Consider the following 22,081-nt stretch of genomic DNA (forward strand, 5'->3'; position numbering starts at 1 on the left):
CCCCAAATATTGTTTGGAGGGGACCCGCTGAACACAGGGATAACATCCAAAGACCATGCAGATATGGCCCTTGCCTGCCAATAGCACAAACCACTATAACACTGTTCTCACCATGATTTCAATAAACACTAATATAAAGAATAAATCACAAAAGCAATTACATAGGGAACTGGAGCTGTTGTCCTTAGTAACCAAACAGAAAGCAGCTCACTTATTACAATGGCAAGTTAGAAAATGAAAGCAGACATGTGATTGGTTGCTGCTCGCGATGTCACCTGACAAGTTATGACAGCACTTACACTGCTATGCACATCGGTAGTGTCATTACAACAGTGTGAGCAATAAAGTTAGTCAATAAAAAAAGAACCACTATGAGCGCAGAGAGCGGAAGTTCTCTAATTGGCTGCCGGGAGTTGTAGTGCCAGGAGGGAGGGGCGGGACTACAGCTCCCAAGGAGCATTGCGAGGAGTAAACAGGAGCACTAGGATTAGCAGGGAAGATTGGAGGTGAGTGCGGGGGTGTGGGGGCGCCGCTAGGTCCCTGGGCATGGGGTGTGTCACCCCCTATATGTAGACAGCGCCCCCTAATGTCCAGTGCTGGGCCAGTGTGTGACTGCAGCTGATGACATCATTATTAATGTGTTACATCACTGCCATTTCATGTAGATGTCATTTCGCTATGTTATCTTTATGATTTAGGTTATATTTCTATTTTTGATCCTTCTGTTCATATTTAATACATAATCTATGTAATAAACTGGGGGACTACAACTCCCAGCATGTTCAGACCTATATTACATGATATCAGTTATACAAGAGTCATCTTTTTTTTGCTTTTTCTTATTTTTTTTCATTATGGTGTTGGATAAATGACTCTACCTGGAAACCATCACAAAGTAGAGCAGCTTCTTATTATTGATCTCACTATGGCTTTTTAAACATTTAGGAAAACCCAATCAATCAGACTGACCCTCTGTTATACTGTATACATGAGAATATAATGAGCAGATCCATGGCTGACAGCTTACTGATGGTTTCTACATGGCATAATTATTGAAGAAGCAGTGAGATTATTAATATTTTTATTCAGAGAGAAAATATTACATAGCTGGAACAGGGCTCAGATTGTTGCCTTACAAAAAGCTTACTGACAGTTTCCATTTACTATCAGCTGAATAGTGAGCGCAGCTCTGGAGTATAATACAGGATAAGTAATGTAATGTATGTACACAGTGACTGTACCAGCAGAATAGTGAGCGCAGCTCTGGAGTATAATACAGGATAAGTAATGTAATGTATGTACACAGTGACTGCACCAGCAGAATAGTGAGTGCAGCTCTGGAGTATAATACAGGATAAGTAATGTAATGTATGTACACAGTGACTGTACCAGCAGAATAGTGAGCGCAGCTCTGGAGTGTAATACAGGATGTAACTCAGGATCAGTACAGGATAAGTAATGTAATGTATGTACACAGTGACTGCACCAGCAGAATAGTGAGTGCAGCTCTGGAGTATAATACAGGATGTAACTCAGGATCAGTACAGGATAAGTAATGTAATGTATGTACACAGTGACTGCACAAGCAGAATAGTGAGCGCAGCTCTGGAGTATAATACAGGATGTAACTCAGGATCAGTACAGGATAAGTAATGTAATGTATGTACACAGTGACTGCACAAGCAGAATAGTGAGCGCAGCTCTGGAGTATAATACAGGATATGTAATGTATGTACACAGTGACTGCACCAGCAGAATAGTGAGCGCAGCTCTGGAGTATAATACAGGATATGTAATGTATGTACACAGTGACTGCACCAGCAGAATAGTGAGCGCAGCTCTGGAGTATAATACAGGATAAGTAATGTATGTACTCAGTGACTACATTGGCAGAATAGTGAGCGCAGCTCTGGATACTTATTGTAACCTGATCTATAGACTGTACATGTTCCTCACTCTGTGTGACTGGTTATTTTCGGCTCCTGACAGCTCTGTGCCCTCCTGACTGAGCATATTCTGGTTTTGAGCTGAATTCTGTCTACATAACACTATAGAATCTGATGGAGATGAATCTGTCACATAACACGTCCTGTGTCCACTTGTTACCATAACAGACCCCAGGCTCTTCCCCAATGTGGCCGGGTTTACCAGTTTTGTCTTTATTTGTGAGTCTCCGAACTTTCCTAGACTCCTTCGGGTGTGGTCATGTCTCCCCTGGTACCATATTGCTTTTTAGAAAGCCCACTCGTCAGACATTTCTAGGACTTATATTTACTAACACAGTGATGCAAATAGTCAGGTCAGCGATGTGACCTCGAGTCATAAATCCTGAGTCCTCTGCTCCTTGTATAGTACTGGCTGCATTGCATTGTGGGAGATGTGGCGTATTCTACAGCAGGGCCTGGTATAAACATCAGTGGCACTGACAATAAGCGGTTACCCGTTGCCCAATCAGGTGGTTATTTAACCATTTATTTGCTGGAGGTGTTCTGTATCTTCTCAATCATGTAATGCGGAAGTTGTGGGGACATTAAATATTCATGTTTCCCCCACAGCTCAACCCAGTAGATGCCGCCATTCTCACTGACACATACGCTATAGAGTTTGGAATTTTTCCCATCCTGTAGTTTGAGGCTCGACCATTAAACATGGCGGTATTGATCATGTTCTAGTTCCTCGCTGTATTCAAGATCTGCTCGCTGTTGGAAAATGTGAACATTTTTGTCGCTGAAAACTATGACAGAGCTAATAACCTAACACGTCTCACAGCTGAGGATTTATTATGGCGGGATCCAGTATAAACTGGACTGCAGACACATTGTAACAAAACATCAGAACAAGAGAGATTTGTGTTGCTTTGCAGAGGATTGTGTACACTGGATACAACTGTAACAAACCATCAGCTGAGGTCAGAACCTGAATGACAGCCATTGAGCCTATACCCTCACTCCTATCACATACATGCACCCTCAGGCTCCACTGCTGGAATCTTATCTGTTTTTCCCATCTGTTTCCTCTTTCCCATTCACTTTGGAAGCTCTGCTGAGTCTGTCTTGGGAAACCAAGATGCAAGATGGACTGTCAGCTCACTGAAGGTTCAAATTACTACTCTCTGTAGTAGTCTATGGATGTGAGCATGAGGCAGAGACACACGCACAGACATGATGCTGCAGATAATACAGAGTTGCTATCTCACCCCGGGTGCTTTATTCATATGACTACGGGTTAGTTCTGTATAATGACTTCTTACTATATGCAGTGTATGCTGTTTCTCTGTAGAGGTGGAAACTTCCATTGTAGAGTTCTCCCCGTGTACACTCACAGCGTACCAGAAGCTTAGGCAGGCTTTAATGAAATGTCTATGGCCATCTTGAGAGGTTGTGGTTTGCAGGATGCCAGGGCGCCCTATAGGCCGTCATGGTGGCAATTCTGTGTTGGTGTAGGAGTGCTTTTTCCCGTCTGGCACAAAGGTGTGACCTCAGAGGAGCACATAACAGACATGAGGAGGTGGAGCTGGAGAACCAAATCTATATCACCATGAACCAACAAGGTCCTCCGTTACAGAAGAGCAGCTCTGGAGCACAAACTGTGTCTCCAACATGGTAAATACCGCACGCCATTATTCAGGAGCTAATTTGTCTCTTCCATATTTTTCATTGTCAGATACGTAAGTTTAGCGATGGCGAGTGACCCTCCCCCGCCTTACCCTGGAGGCCCCACCGCTCCACTACTGGAGGACAAGCACGGATCCCCCAGTAATGAAGGTATGTAGCTGTGGTCACTGGTTTATTACAGGTTAAATCACGTTTTCCATTGTCTCCACGTTCACTCGGGTAAATTATTATCATTGTCTGCTGAAAATTCCTGTAACTTTCCTATGAACTGTTTGTTTCTATTTTTCACCGTTTTCAGGATCTCTGCTTGTTGTCAGCAGCCAAAAACCCATCTCAATGTAACAGATTGTAAAGACAGCAGAGAGATTTCTGTGCAATTGTCACAAACCCGCAGCTGTGACTAAGTCACCATTTTAGCTTTTCTATTCACTGACACTGTCCGTTGCTTCTTATGTTGTAGATACCAGACAACCCCCAGGAGCCTACCCACCTAGCATGCCATTTGTACCCCCAGATTCAGGACCCCCTCCATATGATGCCAATCCAGGTTACATTCCCCCAAATCCAGGTGAGTGGAAAATACTCGTAGCGATCACATGGCGCCACATACTGGCTTTGTACTGTACGGCCATGCCATGTTCATCTGGGTGTGTCATGTTCATTAACTCTTTTTTTTTTTTCTCCTCCAGGTTACTACCCTCCACCTGGGCCTTACGCACCCATGGGCTACTACCCTCCCTCCTCTACTCAATATCCGCAGCAGTTTCCGTCTCCCGGAGCACATGGCACTACAGTCCTTGTGCCGCCTGGTGCCAGTACGGCCTCTGCCACCACTACAGTCACCGTCCTGCAGGGAGAAATATTCCAGGGCTCCCCGGTACAGACAGTGTGCCCACATTGCCAGCAGCCCATCATCACTAAGATCACCCATGAGATCGGGCTGATGAACTTTCTGCTGTGCTGCTTCTGCTGCTTTGTAGGGTGAGTGTGACTGTGATGGTCGGAAGGGGTAACGGGGTCTAGGAAGTGTCATGTGACACCGGAATTAATTCATATAGACAGGTCAGGAGTCTGGGAAAGCTGGGTGGTGGGTACCTACAAACAGTGCTGGAGTCTGGGAAAGCTGGGTTCGGACATGTGAACGGTTAGGTTGTGCGTACCTATCGGATGTGAAAGAGTCTGAGAAACCTGAGTTAGTAGATGGTTAGCCCTGGCGTTAGTCGATACTTAATTTAAAAGGATTCTTCATACATTTCCATTGGCAAAAATCTGATTAATAAAGCAAACCTATGTGATGTGAGACAGACTGGTTGTTAGGGAGTAGAGATGAGCGAGTACTGTTCGGATCAGCCGATCCAAACAGCACGCTCGCATAGAAATGAATGGACGTAGCCGGCACGCGGGGGGTTAAGCGGCCGGCTGCCGTCAAAGCGGAAGTACCAGGTGCATCCATTCATTTCTATGGAGCGTGCTGTTCGGATCGGCTGATCCGAACAGTACTCGCTGATCTCTACTAGGGAGGTCCTGTCTAGTAACATTATACAAGATTTTGGTTGTTCCGGTCTGGATGGCTAGGTTGTGGGAGTATGGGAAGGCTGGGCTGTGGTGTTTCGGTTTGTCGCGGGGTGACTGAAGGTGGGTATTTGCGTTCTCTCCAGTAGGTGATTCTTTACTAGTTTCATCCATTATTCTTCTCCTTTAAGGTGTGACCTGGGCTGTTGTCTCATCCCCTGTATGATCAACGACCTCAAAGACGTGACCCACACCTGCCCCAACTGCAAGGCCTACATCTACACCTACCGGAGGATGGGTTAATGAAGACCCCCGGTGCCAGTTCTCCGTCCGGTTCATCTCAGAGCTACAATCTCATCTCGTCCTCCGTCCGCACATCAACACTAAGAAGCTGTGAATTCTAACGTCCTTAAGACTGGGTACAATGAAGGAAGAATTCATGTCAGACTGCTGCTCAGAGAGTGTCTCCCCCTGGTGGTTGTCATTGACTAGGACATGTAATGCTTAGTAGGATATCTCCCACCTGGGGTGTCATATTAGTTAGCGACCCACCTCTCTCCTCGATGCTGGTGGCATGAAATCACGAAGGCCTTGCCCTAGTCCATGCTAGAAAATGTTGTAGATTTTAGTTCATGCTAAGAATCCGTTAACTCTTCAAGCCCATACCGGCTACCTCAGCTATCTAAGAAATTCAGTTCTATGAAGTATGGTATGGGGGAGGGGGGCGCGCCATTATGCATATGCTGGTTACCCCTCCTGATGCAGCGATCTGGCGATTGTCTTGGCTGCTATAAAGGGCTGCTATCTCTTTAAGAGTCTCCTTTTAGGTATAAGAGGTCCTAGTGGCACAAAGTGCCAGTCCGGGGCTGAAATGATACATGCCATATTATAATTGATGTACCCTGTGCCCGCTCTCATCCGGTATGGGGGGGTCTGTATTGTAACAACAATTTTGGACTCTTCCTAAGAAAGGAGTCCAGTGTGATCCATCCTAGGGGGAGAAGGACCCCCACATTTGCACATGTAGCTTTTTCCTGCTCCCCTATTGGCTGTATTGTGTAGCACTAGTCAATGCACTCATTTAAAGGGATTCTTCATAAATTACATTGTTCTTGACAAAAAAAAAGCGATTAATAAAGCTGATTTGAGACAGACTGGTTGCTAGGGAGATGCTGCCTGACAAGTTGTTACACAGAGTATCCATAGCAACTAGTCTTGTTGACAGTTGGGAGGGGCTAAAGCAGCCTGTCAGCAGCCGCTTTATCTTACAGGTGTGTTATTAATCAGATTTTCTATAATTATCTGCTGAATCTCTTTAAAAGGGATTTCACTTGCTGAAAAATTTCTCCTTGAAGGTTGCAAGTATCTTAACTGGAATTTATGCTTGTTTAAAAAAAAGTGGCAAACTCTAAATTCCCCCCCTTCCCCTGCAGTGCATGGCACGTTCCCTATAAAATTGCATACCCCTACTGCCTTGGTCCATCCTGGAATGTTCCATTTCTTTGCATCTTATAGGGGGACACACCATGCTTCTATAGAGTCTCATTGAGTAGTATAGGTGAATCACTGTATATATGACAGACTATATACCGGCGCTTCAGTGGCCTGTTATCCTGTACAGAATCTGCTCGTGTCAGGTGACTTTGCGTCCTGCGGCGGTTTGATCCTCTGCTATTTTTTTTTTCTAATATTGTGAAGCTGCTTGAGTCTGTGAGCGCCAGCGTATAACCGATCGAATTCTAATTTTTCTCAGGTTTGCCGATTTATAGCCGCGTGTCAGGTTTGTGAATTTTGCCGCTTTGCAAGATTTTTCGAAAATTTTTAATTTCACCCCCTCCTCATTTCCTTAGTGATTTATCACCAAGATTTTGATCAGCTGGAAGACTGACATGCAGTCTGGAGATTGGGGGGGGGGGGCCTGATTTAATGAAAAATTCTGCAAATTTTTAGCAACTTTTTTTAAAAAATTTTTTGTTCTTTGCTATTGTCAAGACCTCTGCTTGCTGTCAGTGAGTGGGAAAACCAATAGGGCTAGTTCCCACAGGGCAAGTTGGCAGTGGATTTTGACGCGGAATCAGTCTCAAAATCCGCTGCTCCCATTGACTTCAGTGGGAGCTGCTCGCTTCTTTTTTATCTAGCAGAAAAAATAAGCAAGCTTCCCTATCTTGCCACGGATTCCGCAGCTGAATCAGCCGCTGCGTCCGCGGCGCAAGGCTCTGGCCCATTCATTTGGGCCTAATCCGGAGTAGAATGCCACGACGGGATGCCAGTGCACTGCAACGGCATCCTGTCGCGGCAGTCGCATGTGAACTAGCCCATAAATGACCTGATTATGTTAGAGAGAACTAGCACATTGTAACGAACACTGCAGTTTTGAGTTTCCATTCACTGACAGCAAGCAGAGGTCCATATACACAGTGTATATAAGAAATCTACAGGACTTTTGATTGCTCTCTCTCTCTATATATATATATATATATATATATATATATATATATATACTACTGGAAAACTGTAAATTTTTGGGATCCTCCAGGAATTTAGTGTCCATGGGGCTGTGTGAATCCTCTGCTTGCTGTCAGGGAATAAGGATCAGACAAGATGAAGGGGCCCTTGAGATGTCGGACAGCTACTTATCTCCCCGTCTTTGTAAACGGCCATATTAATAGGATGCGTCAGGGCTTCTATGGTAATAGATTGTAGGCCACAACATGGCTGCCGACGCTGCGCACGTGACCGTAGTTACGCTTTTGCTCCTCTGCTGGGCGGCAGATCTTCCAGACGTGTCATCTAATCACCAGCAGAAAAAAAGCGGTCAAATGAGATTCTTTGATGTAATTTTGCCAATTTTAACCCTTATGTGACTTCATCCATGGCCACAGGACGGTCGTGGCGAAGGATCCTCGTAACTGTGAACATGGTTTATTAGAAGGTTGAAGCATTAAACCACTACTGACCTTAAGTGTCCGTGCCTCATTCTGTCACATTTCTATCCAGAGCCGTGGGTTGTACCCAGAACTCTGTGGTTTCTGGAAAGCTGGATGACTACAATTGTGGCAGGCCAATCATACATAGTCACTCAACTTTTCTAGGTCCCTGAATGGCTGGCTAGACACACCATGATATGAATTTGTAAATAGGAGGCAAACAGCAGAATTGTATGTGCAGCTCTGGTTGTGACTAGAGAAGAATACATTATATGAACATTGGGGACAAGTAATATTTTATTAAACCTGGTTCTGCTATAAAAATAGGACAGTGACCCCGGGATCGACCCAGAGCTGACTACTGGGATTTCTTTACAACCATACATATCTCCTGCAGTGGGCGCTCCAGGAAAAAAGTAGTATGACATGTATATCAATAAGATGTGTTATTCCTGGAATCCGCCTCCCATTGTTTTCAATGGGAAGCAGAGATGCGGAAAAATGAAGCGTCCTGCTCCGTCTTGCTGCAGCTCGAGACTCCATTCATCCAAGCAACGGGATGCCGATGTACTGCATTCACATCGCGTCACGAAATGAAGAGGAATGCTTCATTTTCTGCATGTGAACATACCCTTATAGGTGGCACAAGTTAAGCCAGTTTGGTAGGACAGTGGGTCCACAACCCTATGACCCCGATTGTCTTCTGGGTTTTCTTTATCATCAGTCTGTCTGCTTTTCTTTATTTTAGGCTTACTCCTGTGTGTGTAGGCTGTTGGATGACGTCTGATTTTTTTGTTAGACTTCTGGGCAGTTGGCCATTTAATGGTCTCCTTATCATTAGGCGGTGAAGACCTACATTTACTTTCTATGGGAGGTGCCCCATTTCTCCTGAGTTTCTCTTGCCTGTATGCCAGGTGAACACTAGTACTTTTGTGTTCCTCCATGTTCTTTGGAGCGCCTCACACTAGGAGATCACTGCCAAGTTTATGGTTCCATTCTGTGGAAAGTTTTAGCTCCATAGATCCAAGTTAGATCAGCGCGGCTGGTGTGTTTGGATTAATCTGGTGCAAGTTCCTTCTTATCTGCCGGGTAAGTGTCTGTTCTATTTATTTGTTAGGCCAACAGATTTCGGTATACTGCGGCTGCTACAACAGCTGATCATTGGGGGCTTTCAAGAATCAGACCCTTGATGATCTGCTCTTGATACCCCGTTTTTTTCATTTATAATGGTGCTCGCCTGTTCACGATTGGACCTGTGACCCTGGAGTGTACCGTAATTCCAGTGATGAGTTTTCCTTGGATCAGTTTCAGTCTTTACTCCACCTTAGACGGGAGAATCCAGCGATCGGAGCGACTTGGAGCGAGGCCTGGTTATTGGTATTAGACTAGACAGGGCCAGGATTTCATAAGCCGCCACATTTGGTCTGGTCAGAAAGATTCCGAATGTTGTGGTGCAATGTTGATAGGAGGGTCAATAATTGGCAGAAGAGATAGGAATCCATGACCTGTCTACTGTCACAAGTAATGAATGGGATACAGAAGTCTAATGCGCTATTAGATTGGTGTCTCTAATAAAGTGGCCATGCAGGGACCCAAAGCAATTGCCGCCTCATGTGAACTGTGTGAAACGGACGACAAAATCAGAATTTGGAGTTTTATTAGCACAATAACGGTTTAGTCGGAATCACGGATTTCAATAGAGAATGGTTATTGTTACAGTTATGGTCCAGAGAACATTGTGGCAGCTTCAACAGAACTAGAGTAAAGGGGAGTGGCCCATAGCAACCAATCAGGTTACTGCATCATTTTCCACAGAACTGGAAGGTGATTGGTTGCTATTGTGACATGCTTTTACCCCTATGCACTAGTTTTGTTAAATCAGCCCCGAGTCTCCCGTCTGACTTTTTTCTCCCCTTACACAAACAGTGCCGTCAGTTACTTCACAAGTCCTTGAAGGCCTCCTTGTTCTCCTTCAGCCATTGCTCCAACCTCTTGGCCTTGGGGTTGAGCTTAAAGGTGAGTGCCACGTCCCGCTGTAGCCTCATCAGGTTGAAACGGAACATGTTGGCCAGCTCTCCCGCGCCGGGGAAGTCGAGCTTCTCATACTCTTCAGGGGTGATCTGCGGGGAAATACAGAGGGTAAAGGTTATCGTCTCCTAATGTATAGAGCGCTGCAACCTCAGCCTGTCTGCAATGGGCTGTGCAGCAGAATATACGCTATTGCTTCCTGGTATCAGCCATTTCAGGGTTTCTTCCATGAGTTTAGAGAAAAAAACCGTAGCACCTGAGAGCCAACTGGAAGCCAGAAGAATTGTTGCAGCTCTGGTTGTGACTGGAGTACAAATATATGTATAGAGGAATAGGTATGTTACTGTGTAAATCTGGAGGTGGAGTTGAATACAGTGATGAAGCTAAAAGCAGCAGCAAACTGCGCCACCATCCGTCCACTGTCACTACATCTGACAGCCGGGCCACAGCTAGGGACGATGCAGGGATGTCATCACACAAGCTGCTGCAAAGAACAGGGTGGACTCATAGACCGCTCCAGGGGAACGTGGCAAGTCGAATAATATGGTTTTCTTTTGAAGTTCACTGTCGGGGCCACAAGGGGACATTATACTGTGGGGGGCATTGAGGAGGTATTATACTGTGTGGAAGCACTTAGGGGGCATTATACTGAGTGAGGGTGCTTAGGGGACATTATACCGTGGGGGGCATTAAGGAGGTATTATACTATTTGGAAGCACTTAGGGGGCATTATGCCGTGTTTGGTATTTAGAGGGTATTATATTGTGTGGTGGAACTTAGAGGTATTATACTGTGTGGAAAAAATTAGGGTTCATTATATTGTGTGATGGTACTTAGGGAGCAGCATACTGACTGCGGGGCACGTAGGGGGTATTATACTGTGCAGGATACTTAGGGGGCATTATATTGTGTGATGGCACTTGGGGGCAGTATACTGTGTAAAGGTACTTAGGGGGCATTATACTGAGTGGGGGGAGTTAGGGGGCATTATACCTTGTGGGAGAACAGAGAAGGCTTTATCACTGTGCGTTACGCAAAGGAGTACACTATTACCATATGGAAGAGCAAAGGGACTGGGTGGCATTACATGGAGCAAGATTGGGGTGGAGGGGGTTAGAGGTGTGGCGTAACATATGTAAATTGCCAGTTTTGCCCCTCTTTCTGTCCTCTGAGAGATATGTCACTGTTACATTATCAGAATAACAATTACCAGTGTGACAATACAACATATAGGGGCGTGTCCAAAGTATTAGAGGGTGGAGCTTACTTAGAAAAACACGTGTAATAAATCACTGGAGGGGCAACCAGTCAACACAAGTAACCGTCCTCACCTTGGCGTCTCTGATGTCCTTGCCTAAGACTCTGGACATTATGGCCGCATATTCCGCCACCGTCAGCTTCTCTGCACTAAGTCCTATGTCCTTGCCTGTGTATTGTGATGGCGACTTCAGGAGGCTGACAACCACTCCCCCCAAATCTTGTACACACAAACTATCCAGGGGGACGTCACCCATTGGGAGCACTGGAAAGGAATGGAGAGTTGTGAAACTACAGCTCATGTGCCATCTGTATATCATATATACATACATGAACATATTTCCCGACAGTTTGTTACAATGTATCAGTGCAGGCAAAATGTATAACCTGGATTCTAGGCTTTTTGGAGCCTTTATTAGGCCCTATTCACATCTGCATTCAGGTTTCCCGAACGGAAACCTATCCGCATAAAAAAAGCGGTTACCTAAGGAAACACGCGGACCCCATAGACTATAATGGGGTCCGTGTGGTTTTCGCTCGGTTTCTATGGGGAGCGGAGACCCGAACGCAGATGTGAATAGGGCCTTAGTTTTCATTCACTAACAGTAAGCAGAGATCCTGAAAATAAGGAAAAATTAAAACTGTATATATAATATTCTTTAGTATGAAGTTAATGAGCTTCATTTGGATTAAACCCTTTCCAGTGACGACCATATAAAGGTTGGATAATGTAACGTGGCCATGTCCAGTAACCTCTACTTATCTCGTATCAATATTTAATTGTGCTCCAATCACATCCAGAGCAGAAGTCTCAATTTTTCTGCTTTCCTAAGACTTCACATCTCACTGCTGCCCTCTGCTGGTTTAAAGGATTCACAGGCTATAATGACTGTAATAAATTAGTAGAGATGGGACAGCAGCCAAAATTTATGCAGAAAATGTGTCGTATGTAAATATAGGCTTCATTAAAATTGTTGCAGTTTTTAGAAATAAAATTTCACAGAAAATTTAATTACGATAATGCGGCCATGAAAGGAAGCCTGCATCTCCCACAATGCACTGATTTCAGCTATAGGATTAGATGGATTTTGAATGCAGCTCTGGGAGTGACTGGAGTATATGGCCCAGATTTAATACAAGTACCACAACATGTTTTGTACCTAGAGAGTAGCCGTCACCATCCTTGTTCTTCTGGGGCCTGAAGAAGGTCAGGAAGTTCTCAAAGTAACTGGGAATCCGGACGCTAGTCATGGGGACCCCAATTTTTCGGAAGTATTCCTCCACCTCCCCTTTTCCATCAAAATGCGCCACATCTAGCTTCCCCCCGGTCATTTTCTTTATGTTCTCTAATCCGGTGTAGACCACAATCTGCAGGGCAAGACGCTTGCACAAGTCTGCAATCAGTTTACCCTGAAAGAAGAAAAAAATTTAGTAGTCCCATTTGCATTCTCTCTATCTGGATTCATAGAGATGTTCATCCTGAGCTTCTTTGTTCATGTAAAAATTGCAAGAACTACAGTATACTAAATAAAATAAGTCTGCCAAGTTATGTAGAATTACATCACCCTCCGCTCACCGTCCTTAGTGTCAGTTTTCACTGTTGTTCTGGCATTTCATTCCTGAACCAGGAAGCTTAGGATGAACTGTGACACAAGACTAAGTCATATAAACCAATAGTGATGATTCTCATTAGTAAATCCAGCGTCTCTGGATAATGGAGTGATAGGGTTAATGGATCTCCTTACCTGAGTGATCTCCTTCTCCTTGCTTAAATGCTCCCAGAAGTTGGTGACCACAAATGCTCCATAGGCTCCGGTCAGTGCGGCCTCCAGACTCTTCTCATCGTCCAGATCTGCGGACACGACCTCCGCTCCGGCCTCCTTCAGCTTCAGAGCTGCTGCTTTGCTGGTGTCTCGAGTCACTGCCCTGACCACATAGGTGCCATCCTCCAGGAGAGCGGCGGCGACTGAGCCACCCTGAGCTCCTGCCGAGAGAGGACAAGACAGGGCGGGCAGATTAATAGCAATGTCATATTATAAAAGGGGGCAGATTTGTCTTTCAGGAGTCTGGGAAAGCTGAGTGACAATCTTTGTCACAGTAATCATTTGCGATATCTAACAGCTTATCTATAGATCTGAACAACCACCACAGACGGGTACCAGCTTGTAAACAGTCACTTATTTTCCTCTTAGTGTCCAGGCTGTGGCTGCAGGTACCCTGCTGTGACTATCTAGTCTGACCCTCTTGTCTTTCTATACTGTTTTCGGAGCTGCTCTGTACTCTGCCACTCCATCTTGCAGTCTCACAACCTCTGTGGGTAGGTGCAATACTGAACTGTCACCTCCAGCGCCATTTTCCTGGGCTGTACTGCTTCTTACTCTGCAGTGTCTGGGACTGTGGTTCTCCTTCCCATCTGCAGAACAAACCTGCCCACTGCTCTGCTCACTCAGCTAAAGCAGGACATACACTTTACATCTTTGTTGCCCAAAATGACCGATTGTGGCCATTTTGGCTGATTATTGGGTATGCTAATAATGCAAACCCAACAATGGCAGGCTTTATAGTCTGCTAAAAGCAGATTGAGTATGATGGATATTTTTTCGGTCAGACGTGGGACAAAAATATCAAGAGTTGTCGCCATTGGCTGCTTCATAGACTTGTGTATATATATATATGTGTATATATATATATATATATATATATATATACACAGTGCGTATTGAATGGGAAGTTTAGTTGTTAATGTGGATGGTGAGATTATTCATATGATCTATCCCATCATCGATTGAATGAGCGCACGACGACCATCCAAAATCAAATGTGTATGGCCAACGCTACCCCCTCAGCTTCTTCTAAGATGGCGGGTATATGTTATAATTTCCTGTATTTTGTAGCGCACATAAAATGCAGGATTTGCTGACAGTGATCACTGCCTGCCCAGGACTGAAGACAGGCAGCAGAGGCAGCCAGGGACAGGGACACAGATAGCCAGACTGTCAGAGGTCAAAGGACAACTAAGAGATAAGAGCTTGTCAACTTAACCCCCTCCTGCCCTATATATATATATATATATATATATATATATATATATATGACGCTCACTCACTACTCTTGAGATCCAAAAACAATGGTGAAGAAAGCTCTTGACTGATATAGGCGAGACGGAGGGCTGTCTAATCCATCTACTGATGGCGGGCTTTTCTTGGTAGATGCCATTATTGACCCTACAACTGTACAAGTAAATTCTCAATTTTTTTTTTTCACTCTTCAGTGACATCCAGGCAATGAAAGGATTCTTCCTTTGGGTTCTTGAGGCTGTTACACAAAGAAGGCAGAGCAATCTCTCAGTTTTTGTAAAATTCTGTGACAACTTTGGAAAGAAGGATGGTAAAGTCAGGAAAAACCCATCTCAACCCATCCAAGATGGTAGTATGAGGAGGGTAGGTGGCGGGGCTTGGAGCTCACTAACCATACAAGCTGAAGTGGTCACAAGAAGAAAGAGCATCTTTGGGGGGGGGGGGGGGGGCAGGCCTGCTAACCATTGCAGAAGGTAGACCGTCCCTGTGACCTGAGCCTGCAGGAGGCGGTATTCAATCTTCTTATCCGTAAGTGTTCAGCAAACTTGGTATTTAAAAAAAAACCAAAAAAAAAAAAACACAACTTCATTGTAATGATTGTTTAAAGATTCATTGAGACTCCCAGATACCATTTTGGGGTTATACACCAATTCTAAATGCAAAACTAGTGACGTTAACCTGATCAAATAAGAACTGTTTTTTTCGGTATTAATCTTTCCTACTAACAACCCAAGGGTTTGCCCATAGGGTCTTACCAGCCAAGGGCTCCTACTCTGGTTGTAAACCTCTGCTGAGGAATTTGCTCCAAAAACCTCATCTTAGGAAGGGGGAGAAGTGTATCTGTTCTCTGCAAGTGTTATCTTTAACATGACTTGCCAACTTGGAAAGACACGGAGGGAGTCGGCCACATCCTCAAAGCATGAGGGACATCAGGGTTTGGAATGACGGGAAGGTCATCTATCCAGTCTTTAATACAGATTTCTTAAGCCAGCTTCACATGAAAGTATTTGGTGCGTGACAAATGGAGCACATCAGACATTTCCCAGACTCCAAGTCTTATAGTCATCTGTGATGCTAGGCGCTCCTGTCCACCCCCAGGACTACTATCCCAAACTGAAAACATGATTACAGGACAGGGGTCCAGCAGGAAGGCTGGCGCTCCTAACATCATAGACAACTATAATACTTGAGTCCCTGCTCAATGTTTGGTCTAGGCAATACAGCCAATATCTGGTCCATACCTCATGTTAAGCCAACCTAGTGTACTGGAATACAACAGGACATACAAAAAAAATATATATATATCGCCCCCCTCAAATTCCAGTCAGGAAGTACAGGGCTGGAGTCACCCCAGTCTGTGTCCTCCCTCTTCTCCATCCAACTTTATGCCAATGGGGGGGGGGGGGGAGAGAGATCAGACTCCCAATTTCTATAGGCTGTTGCAGTCATTGATGCTACAGTGGTCCATCTACATGAGATGCCAGGCGGGCTACCCAACTGGAGGTGTACACCAACAATCCCAGAGCCCAACACCGCACTAGTGCAGAATAAAGACCGCCATCCAAGACCCAATTCAGATGAATGATACAATCAAAATATCTACAACAAATCAGTCCTGTATAGTCTAAGACAGCAGCTTGGAACAACTTATGTATGTTTGTTGTCTCCACGTCCAGACACTGCTGCCTGCAAAGGGTTGGAAAGCTTATTCCAAAGTACACAACCCTCATCCACAGAGCGGTCACCTCCCCGGCACTCACCTGTGGCTCCGAACACTACAAAGACTTTCTTGCTGGACATGGCGGCCGTGGACTGGAACGTAGTGTTCTCTGCCAGAATATGACACAGAGCAGCACTGCCTATTTACCAGAGCCTGGACCTATCCTCCTCCCTCCAACTCTGCTTGGGTTTTGGCCAATATCAGTGTGAGTGATCACTGTGTGCAATAGACAGCATGACCACTAGGGGGTGATGTCCCACAAGAAAAATCAGCCCATCACCACAACATGGCACCGCTTATCATAACCACTTGGCAGTCAGTAGTCACACAGTCCTACAGATAACAGTCAAGTTTTGTAACAGTGGGATTTCCAGACAAGAGATTTGCAAATAAAGTGTCAGAGTTTGGTCTGATCATTAACCAGACAACAATTCAGTGCAGCACAGTGTTCTCTTCTATCAAGTGATCCAGCCCCAGATTATGATCTTGCTAATCTGAGAATAGAATGCCACACCTACAGTAAGGATTGACACAGGAAGAGAGCAAACAGGTGGGAAAGGCACCCAGAAGCTTTGTATGTCCCCCTAGGGTCATGTGAGGTGCAATTCATCTGCATTAATAAAGAATATATCACGGGTTACTACAGGATATAAGGAGTCACTGCATCAGCCTGAAGGTTTGTGACCATGTGAGCTATGACATCACACACGGCCACCTATGTGTGAAAATGAGAGGAGGGCCAATGTCTGGGGGTGGAGGTCTGCTCTCACTGGTACGTGGAACAAATGATCAACGGGATAAATAATCTGGAAAAGCCTTTATTGACAAAATGGAATGCACAACGCGTTTTGAGTGAGGAAAAATGTTCAGGTGCATAAGTTTCTCTAGGTATTTTATGCCAGTCTCACCAGGTTCTCTCAGATTCCTTAGTATGTGATCAGAATAAATATTGACAAGCATTCCAGAGATGAACAGCAATAAACCTATGATAAATCTGGGGTCATGTGTCCAGCGAGAGGAAGTCCAGCGTTCTTGCCTAGATGGCCGCTTTGGAGGTATCCATTGTAACAGCAGAAAAATCAGCGCAATCATAAATAAAGCTAATGGTGTAGACTTTCCCCCACAAACCAGAAATGGGAATACAAGGGTGCTGGTCTCAGAGGAGCAGGACTGTCACATGCCTGAAAGGACACCAGAGAATATCTAGGCAAAGGTTTGTCCCCGATTGTAATCCCTTACAAGGTGGAGTCTCTAGTCATGAGCGCATTCATAAATGACCTCCATGTTCTTGAAGGCCTTCTTGTTCTTCTCGACCCATTGCTCAAGTTTCATGGCCTTGGGGTTGAGCTTTAAGGTGAGCTCCACGTTCCGGTCAGGACTCATCCTGTAAAAACGAAACATGTTGGCCAGTTCTACCGCACCAGGGAAGTCCAGTTTCTCGTACTCTTCAGCGGTGATCTATGGGTAAAATGGACAGGGTTAAGGTTATCTTCTATTAATTTAAAGGGACCCTGTAGCCACAATTTGTTGTGTAGCTGAATACAGTCTATTGCTCCCTGGTATCCACCACTTCAGGGCTGCTTGTAGGTTTTTTCTATGAGGCGAGTGCAGAAGACTACATGTAAAATAACCTGCCATGGTGAGAGGTGTGATCATTCATTGAAGCAGCAGCAATTGTTTAATCCCATAACCAGTCTCACCTTGGGGTCTTTGATGTCCTTGTTGAGAATTCTGGATAATACGGCAGCATATTCCGCCACAGTCAGCTTCTGTGCGCTGAGTCCGATGTCTTTGCCTATGTACTCCGATGGAGATTTCAGGATGCTGACAACCACACACCCCAAATCTGTCACAGACATCCCATCTAGGGGATCATCACCCATTGGGAGAGCTGAAAAGGAAAAAAAAAAATAAAAATCCCTGACAGTTTGTTACAATGTGTCAGTGCATGTAAAGTGTATAATGTAGTGTGTAGGAGGATTATCTCAGAATTGTGTACATTGGATACAACTGTTACAGAGCCTCAGCTGTGAGGTTTTTAAGCTCTAAATGTACAATAAGCACATACTTTTCCCAATTCTAAAGCAGTGATCTTGAAAGCTTGTACACATCTTAGATAGATACTCCAAACACATCCAGAGCTGTATTCACAGTTCTGGTTTCCTGATGACCATTAGGATTCAGGGAGTTATGCCATTGCTGCCCCCTGCTGTCCAAAGTAGTTACAGACTCCTCTGAAGAGTTGCAGATACACAGGCACATAGGCTGTATTTACACGTCAGATTTTTTTGTTGCAGAAGTTTGTGAAAAATTTGTTATCGGTTATTACTGCAGCAGGGGTGTGGATTTCTGCAAGACCCAGTCAGATGATGGCAGAAGTGTTTGTAGTATATCTGCAGTGTGTGATGTTTGGCAGGTCTTAGTAAGTGGTGCAGAGGCCACAGCGTTCAAACAGCAGGTCAATGCGGGTGCCCGTGTCAGACCCCCCCCCCCCTCCTTCCCAAATCTGATATTGATTAGTTATCCTACAGATATCACATAGCCGTCAACCTCCTTTATACCTAAAGAGTAGCCTTCGCTTTTCTTGTTCTTCTGGGGCTTGAAGTAGGCCAGTAGGTTCTCATAGTAACAGGGAAGCCGGACGCTGACCATGGACACCCCGATCTCTCTGAAGTATTCCTCAACCTCCCCTTTTCCATCAAAATGGGCCACCTCCAGCTTCCCCTCAGTCAATTTCTTCACATTCTCCAGGCCACTGAAGATCACAATCTGCAGGTCAAGATACTTGGCCAGATCTGCAACCCGCTTACCCTGGAGAGGGGACAGAAAAAAGATAAAAAAAATAAATCTGCCTTGTTACATAGAATTACATCACCCACTGCTCACTGGCTCTTACTGCTTAGTGTCAGTCTTCACTGTAGTGCAGGCATTTAATTCCTGAGTCAGGTGGCTCAGGATGAGCTATTGAGCAATTTAAGACTAAATCAAATAGACGAATGCCTGTTGCTCATTTGTGAGCAATGCAATATGTATGTGACTGTAATCCAATGGCTTTTCATACCTGAGTGATCTCCTTCTCCTTGTTGAAATGCTCCCAGTAGTTGGTGACCACAAATGCCCCATAAGCTCCGGCCAGTGCGGCCTCCAGACTCTTCTTTTCATCTAGATCTCCATACACGACCTCCGCTCCAGCCTCCTTCAGCTTCACAGATTCTCGTTTGCTGGTGTCTCTGGTCACTGCTCTAACCTCATAGGTGCCATCCTCCAGGAGAGCGGCGGCGACTGAGCCACCCTGAGCTCCTGCCGAGAGAGGACAAAACATTAATACCAATAGCAAGTAAACCAATTTATAAGATCTACATAACACAACGTTTGTCATTCAGGAGTCTGGGAAAGCTGAGTGATTATCAGACTATATAAAATATCAGACAGTTCTGCCATCTCCAAATACCACCTTGTTGAATTTCTAGGCAACATTTTAGAGAAAACTGGGGGGACAACCAGTATAAGCTTTAGTGGAATCCATATGCAATCTAGAAGGTCACCCAGCTCTTCAAGGGTTCAGAATTGAAAATAAAATGGCAGATTGTTCATTATAATCCTGGGTCAGCTTGGGCGAACACCCATATGTTAGCCTATAAGGAGGAAAGCTACACCTGTATTAGAGACTGATACTACCAAATGGTTATCCCTCTAATAGAGACTGTCAGAACCGAGTGCTTATACCGCCATGTCGTATCACTTGAAAACTCTGTGTAAGTTAATACATATATCGTGTGTGCCAGGCATATATAGCCCCTCCGTCACCCAGCTTTTCCAGAGTCTTTGAGTACTAGGATTTATAAGGACAGGAATCAATCAGCAGCCTTATAAAGCTGTACATTTACACAGATGGAAGAGCGAGACAGGTGCCAACGTAATGGAGAGATGCCAGGTGAAGCTCACTTTAAGTGACACGTACACAGACAAGGCACAGCAGAGCGGCCAGGCAACTATGCCCTCCTTTTTCTTGTCCCATAGCCATGGGCCAGAACTATTTTACAACTTTGCCACCAATCATGTTATGCCATTTATACTGGTCCAACATGTCCATTGGCTACATCTTGTACCTAAAACTAACCCCCCCCCCCCATTACAGCAGAACCCACAATATACGCAAACTATCCATTTTGACTTCAATATGGTGATACTTAAAGCAGATTGTGCTCTTGCAGACTGAAGGTGGTGCATGGTCATTGGTATTAGATAATATGTCATTGAGAAATCTGGGAAATCTAAGTGAGAACATTTTGGGGTGCCGAGAGCATAAAGTCTGCAAGCTTATCACCACTCGGCTTCTGACATGTGCTGGGTATGATAGACTTGGGCTTTAGTCACATGACCGACAGCCATTTTGTGAACAGCTGTCACAGCAGATTGTCCATAGCAGCCAATCACAACTTAGCTTTACTTTCTCAGCTGCAGAATACAACATGAAAGCTGCGCTGTGATTGGTCGCTATGAACTGAAACAGGTTTCTCCTTTATACAGGTTTTATAAATTTGCACCAATGTGTCTATGGGGTTATCCACAGATTGGGCAATCAGGTCCTATTTTTGACCATTTTCACACAACCAAAGTCTGAGGTATTTGTGAAAGCAACAGCCCCCAGGGATATAAGGCAGCCATGATAACTAAACCAATTACACCTGTTTTTTCTTAGCACAGTCATGTGGCTTTAGTCACACATGTGAATTGGCCCTTTCACACCTGATGTGGTGTCCGTTCTGATCACAACATACAAATGGACCGCCAAAATGGCAGACACACATAGCACAGACTATAACTGGGTCCATTGTTCAATAAAATTACAGCACAAAGTTGTTTTACAGACAGAACTTTTCCATCTGGCGATAGGCAGACACCGCAACGGTCCAGAATAGATGTGATCGCAGCTTTAGGGCACTTTTACACCAGGTTTTCTTCTACCAAGATCTAGATTTTCTAGAAGACAGACTTAAGCCAGGTTCAGTGTTTTTTGGTCAGGACTTTGACACAGAATACGCATCAAAACCCGGCTCAAAGAACTGCCTCCCATTGAATTCAATGGATTCCTTTTTCCGCAAGCAATCTTTCTTGAGGCAGATTCCACAGTGAAATCCGCTGCAGAGTCTTCAGCACGATACTCCCTTCTGACTAGGCCCATTCATTTGGGCCACGACTAGATGCCAGTGCACTGTATGCGCTGCACCAGCAGTCAGTCACGGCTAGCTGGTTTTTTTGGACCAGATTCTGAGGTGGCCTCCACATCAAAATCTGGTTCAAAAACCCATGTGAACCAGATTTAGATTTCTGCTGTAGATTCTTAGGTTGATAAACCACCAAGATATGGGTTTAAAAACAAAAAAAGTTCTGGTGCACATTAAAGGGCTACAGATACTCCTGCAGATTTTTAGAAGATTTAAGTGCAGATCTAGGCCTCAGAGCACAATAAACTCCAAGATGGATCATACCCCAGAAATGTGACCACCATACCGAGCACTGCTGACAGGTGGAGGACCTAGAAGAAAGCACTCAAGAGACCCCACCATTATCTCCAGACACCACCACCTGCAGGGATAATAAAGTGCACAACTCTCCCCATCTACAGGCCATCACCTCCTCAGCACTCACCTGTGGCTCCAAAGACTACAAACACTTTCTTCTCAGCCATGGCAGTTGTTGGCTACAGCTCAAGGTTCTCAACTGGAATACAGCCCAGTGCAGAGCTGAGTATATATACAAGGAAGCCCCGGCCCACTCCCCTCCCCTCAATCTTGGAGATCCTACCAAATCTCATTGTGTCTCAGCACTAATCTACACAATACACAACCAAAACATTTGGGGATAAGGACCCCCTAGGAAAACCAGCCCTCTGTCCCAAGACTCTGCACCCGCCTTGTTCACCGGGCAGTCAGCAGACAGTCA

The 22,081-nt window shown here is 44.9% G+C and overlaps 3 protein-coding genes across 5 annotated transcripts in view; 1 reads left to right on the forward strand and 2 right to left on the reverse strand.

The window, feature by feature from the left end:
- The first annotated feature begins 429 nt into the window (after nt 1–429).
- Nucleotides 430–8,088, forward strand: CDIP1 (cell death inducing p53 target 1). Its single transcript, XM_075285675.1, has 5 exons — nt 430–506; nt 3,664–3,764; nt 4,075–4,182; nt 4,304–4,595; nt 5,318–8,088. Exons 2-5 carry the CDS (start codon nt 3,680–3,682, stop codon nt 5,427–5,429), a joined length of 597 nt encoding a protein of 198 aa, XP_075141776.1. The 5' UTR covers nt 430–506; nt 3,664–3,679; the 3' UTR covers nt 5,430–8,088.
- Nucleotides 8,089–9,711: 1,623 nt separating this feature from the next.
- The window catches only part of LOC142216442 (nmrA-like family domain-containing protein 1), a 68,991-nt gene continuing 56,621 nt past the window's right edge, over nt 9,712–22,081 (reverse strand). Inside the window, exons 1-5 of one of the 3 annotated variants that reach the window (XM_075284259.1) lie at nt 21,788–21,860; nt 13,084–13,322; nt 12,499–12,748; nt 11,413–11,603; nt 9,712–10,173 (exon numbers count right to left, since the gene is read on the reverse strand). In XM_075284259.1, coding sequence (XP_075140360.1) covers nt 9,994–10,173; nt 11,413–11,603; nt 12,499–12,748; nt 13,084–13,322; nt 21,788–21,827 — 900 coding nt within the window. In that variant the 5' untranslated portion in view covers nt 21,828–21,860 and the 3' untranslated portion in view covers nt 9,712–9,993. Of the gene's footprint in view, nt 10,174–11,412; nt 11,604–12,498; nt 12,749–13,083; nt 13,323–16,175; nt 16,262–21,787; nt 21,861–22,081 lie in introns of those variants that run through there. The other 2 variants (XM_075284257.1, XM_075284258.1) reach the window with 2 other exon arrangements.
- Nucleotides 17,387–20,303, reverse strand: LOC142216739 (nmrA-like family domain-containing protein 1). The gene is made up of 6 exons (XM_075284771.1): nt 20,297–20,303; nt 19,197–19,435; nt 19,052–19,096; nt 18,697–18,946; nt 17,836–18,026; nt 17,387–17,593 (listed from the first exon to the last, which is right to left on the reverse strand). Exons 1-6 carry the CDS (start codon nt 20,301–20,303, stop codon nt 17,387–17,389), a joined length of 939 nt encoding a protein of 312 aa, XP_075140872.1.

Source organism: Leptodactylus fuscus, chromosome 8, assembly GCF_031893055.1.
Source record: "Leptodactylus fuscus isolate aLepFus1 chromosome 8, aLepFus1.hap2, whole genome shotgun sequence".
Classification (NCBI taxonomy): domain Eukaryota; kingdom Metazoa; phylum Chordata; class Amphibia; order Anura; family Leptodactylidae; genus Leptodactylus; species Leptodactylus fuscus.

Excerpts from the sequence above, each read along its gene's own strand:
- CDIP1 (XM_075285675.1), top strand. The coding sequence starts at position 3,680 with ATGGCGAGTGACCCTCCCCCGCCTTACCCTGGAGGCCCCACCGCTCCA. Across the intron at positions 4,183-4,303 it reads TTACATTCCCCCAAATCCAG|GTTACTACCCTCCACCTGGG; the intron begins GTGAGTGGAAAA and ends TTTCTCCTCCAG. Across the intron at positions 4,596-5,317 it reads TGCTTCTGCTGCTTTGTAGG|GTGTGACCTGGGCTGTTGTC; the intron begins GTGAGTGTGACT and ends TTCTCCTTTAAG.
- LOC142216739 (XM_075284771.1), bottom strand. Across the intron at positions 18,947-19,051 it reads AATTAAATGCCTGCACTACA|GGTAAGCGGGTTGCAGATCT; the intron begins GTGAAGACTGAC and ends TCCCCTCTCCAG. Across the intron at positions 17,594-17,835 it reads AGGACATCAAAGACCCCAAG|ATCACCGCTGAAGAGTACGA; the intron begins GTGAGACTGGTT and ends TTTTACCCATAG.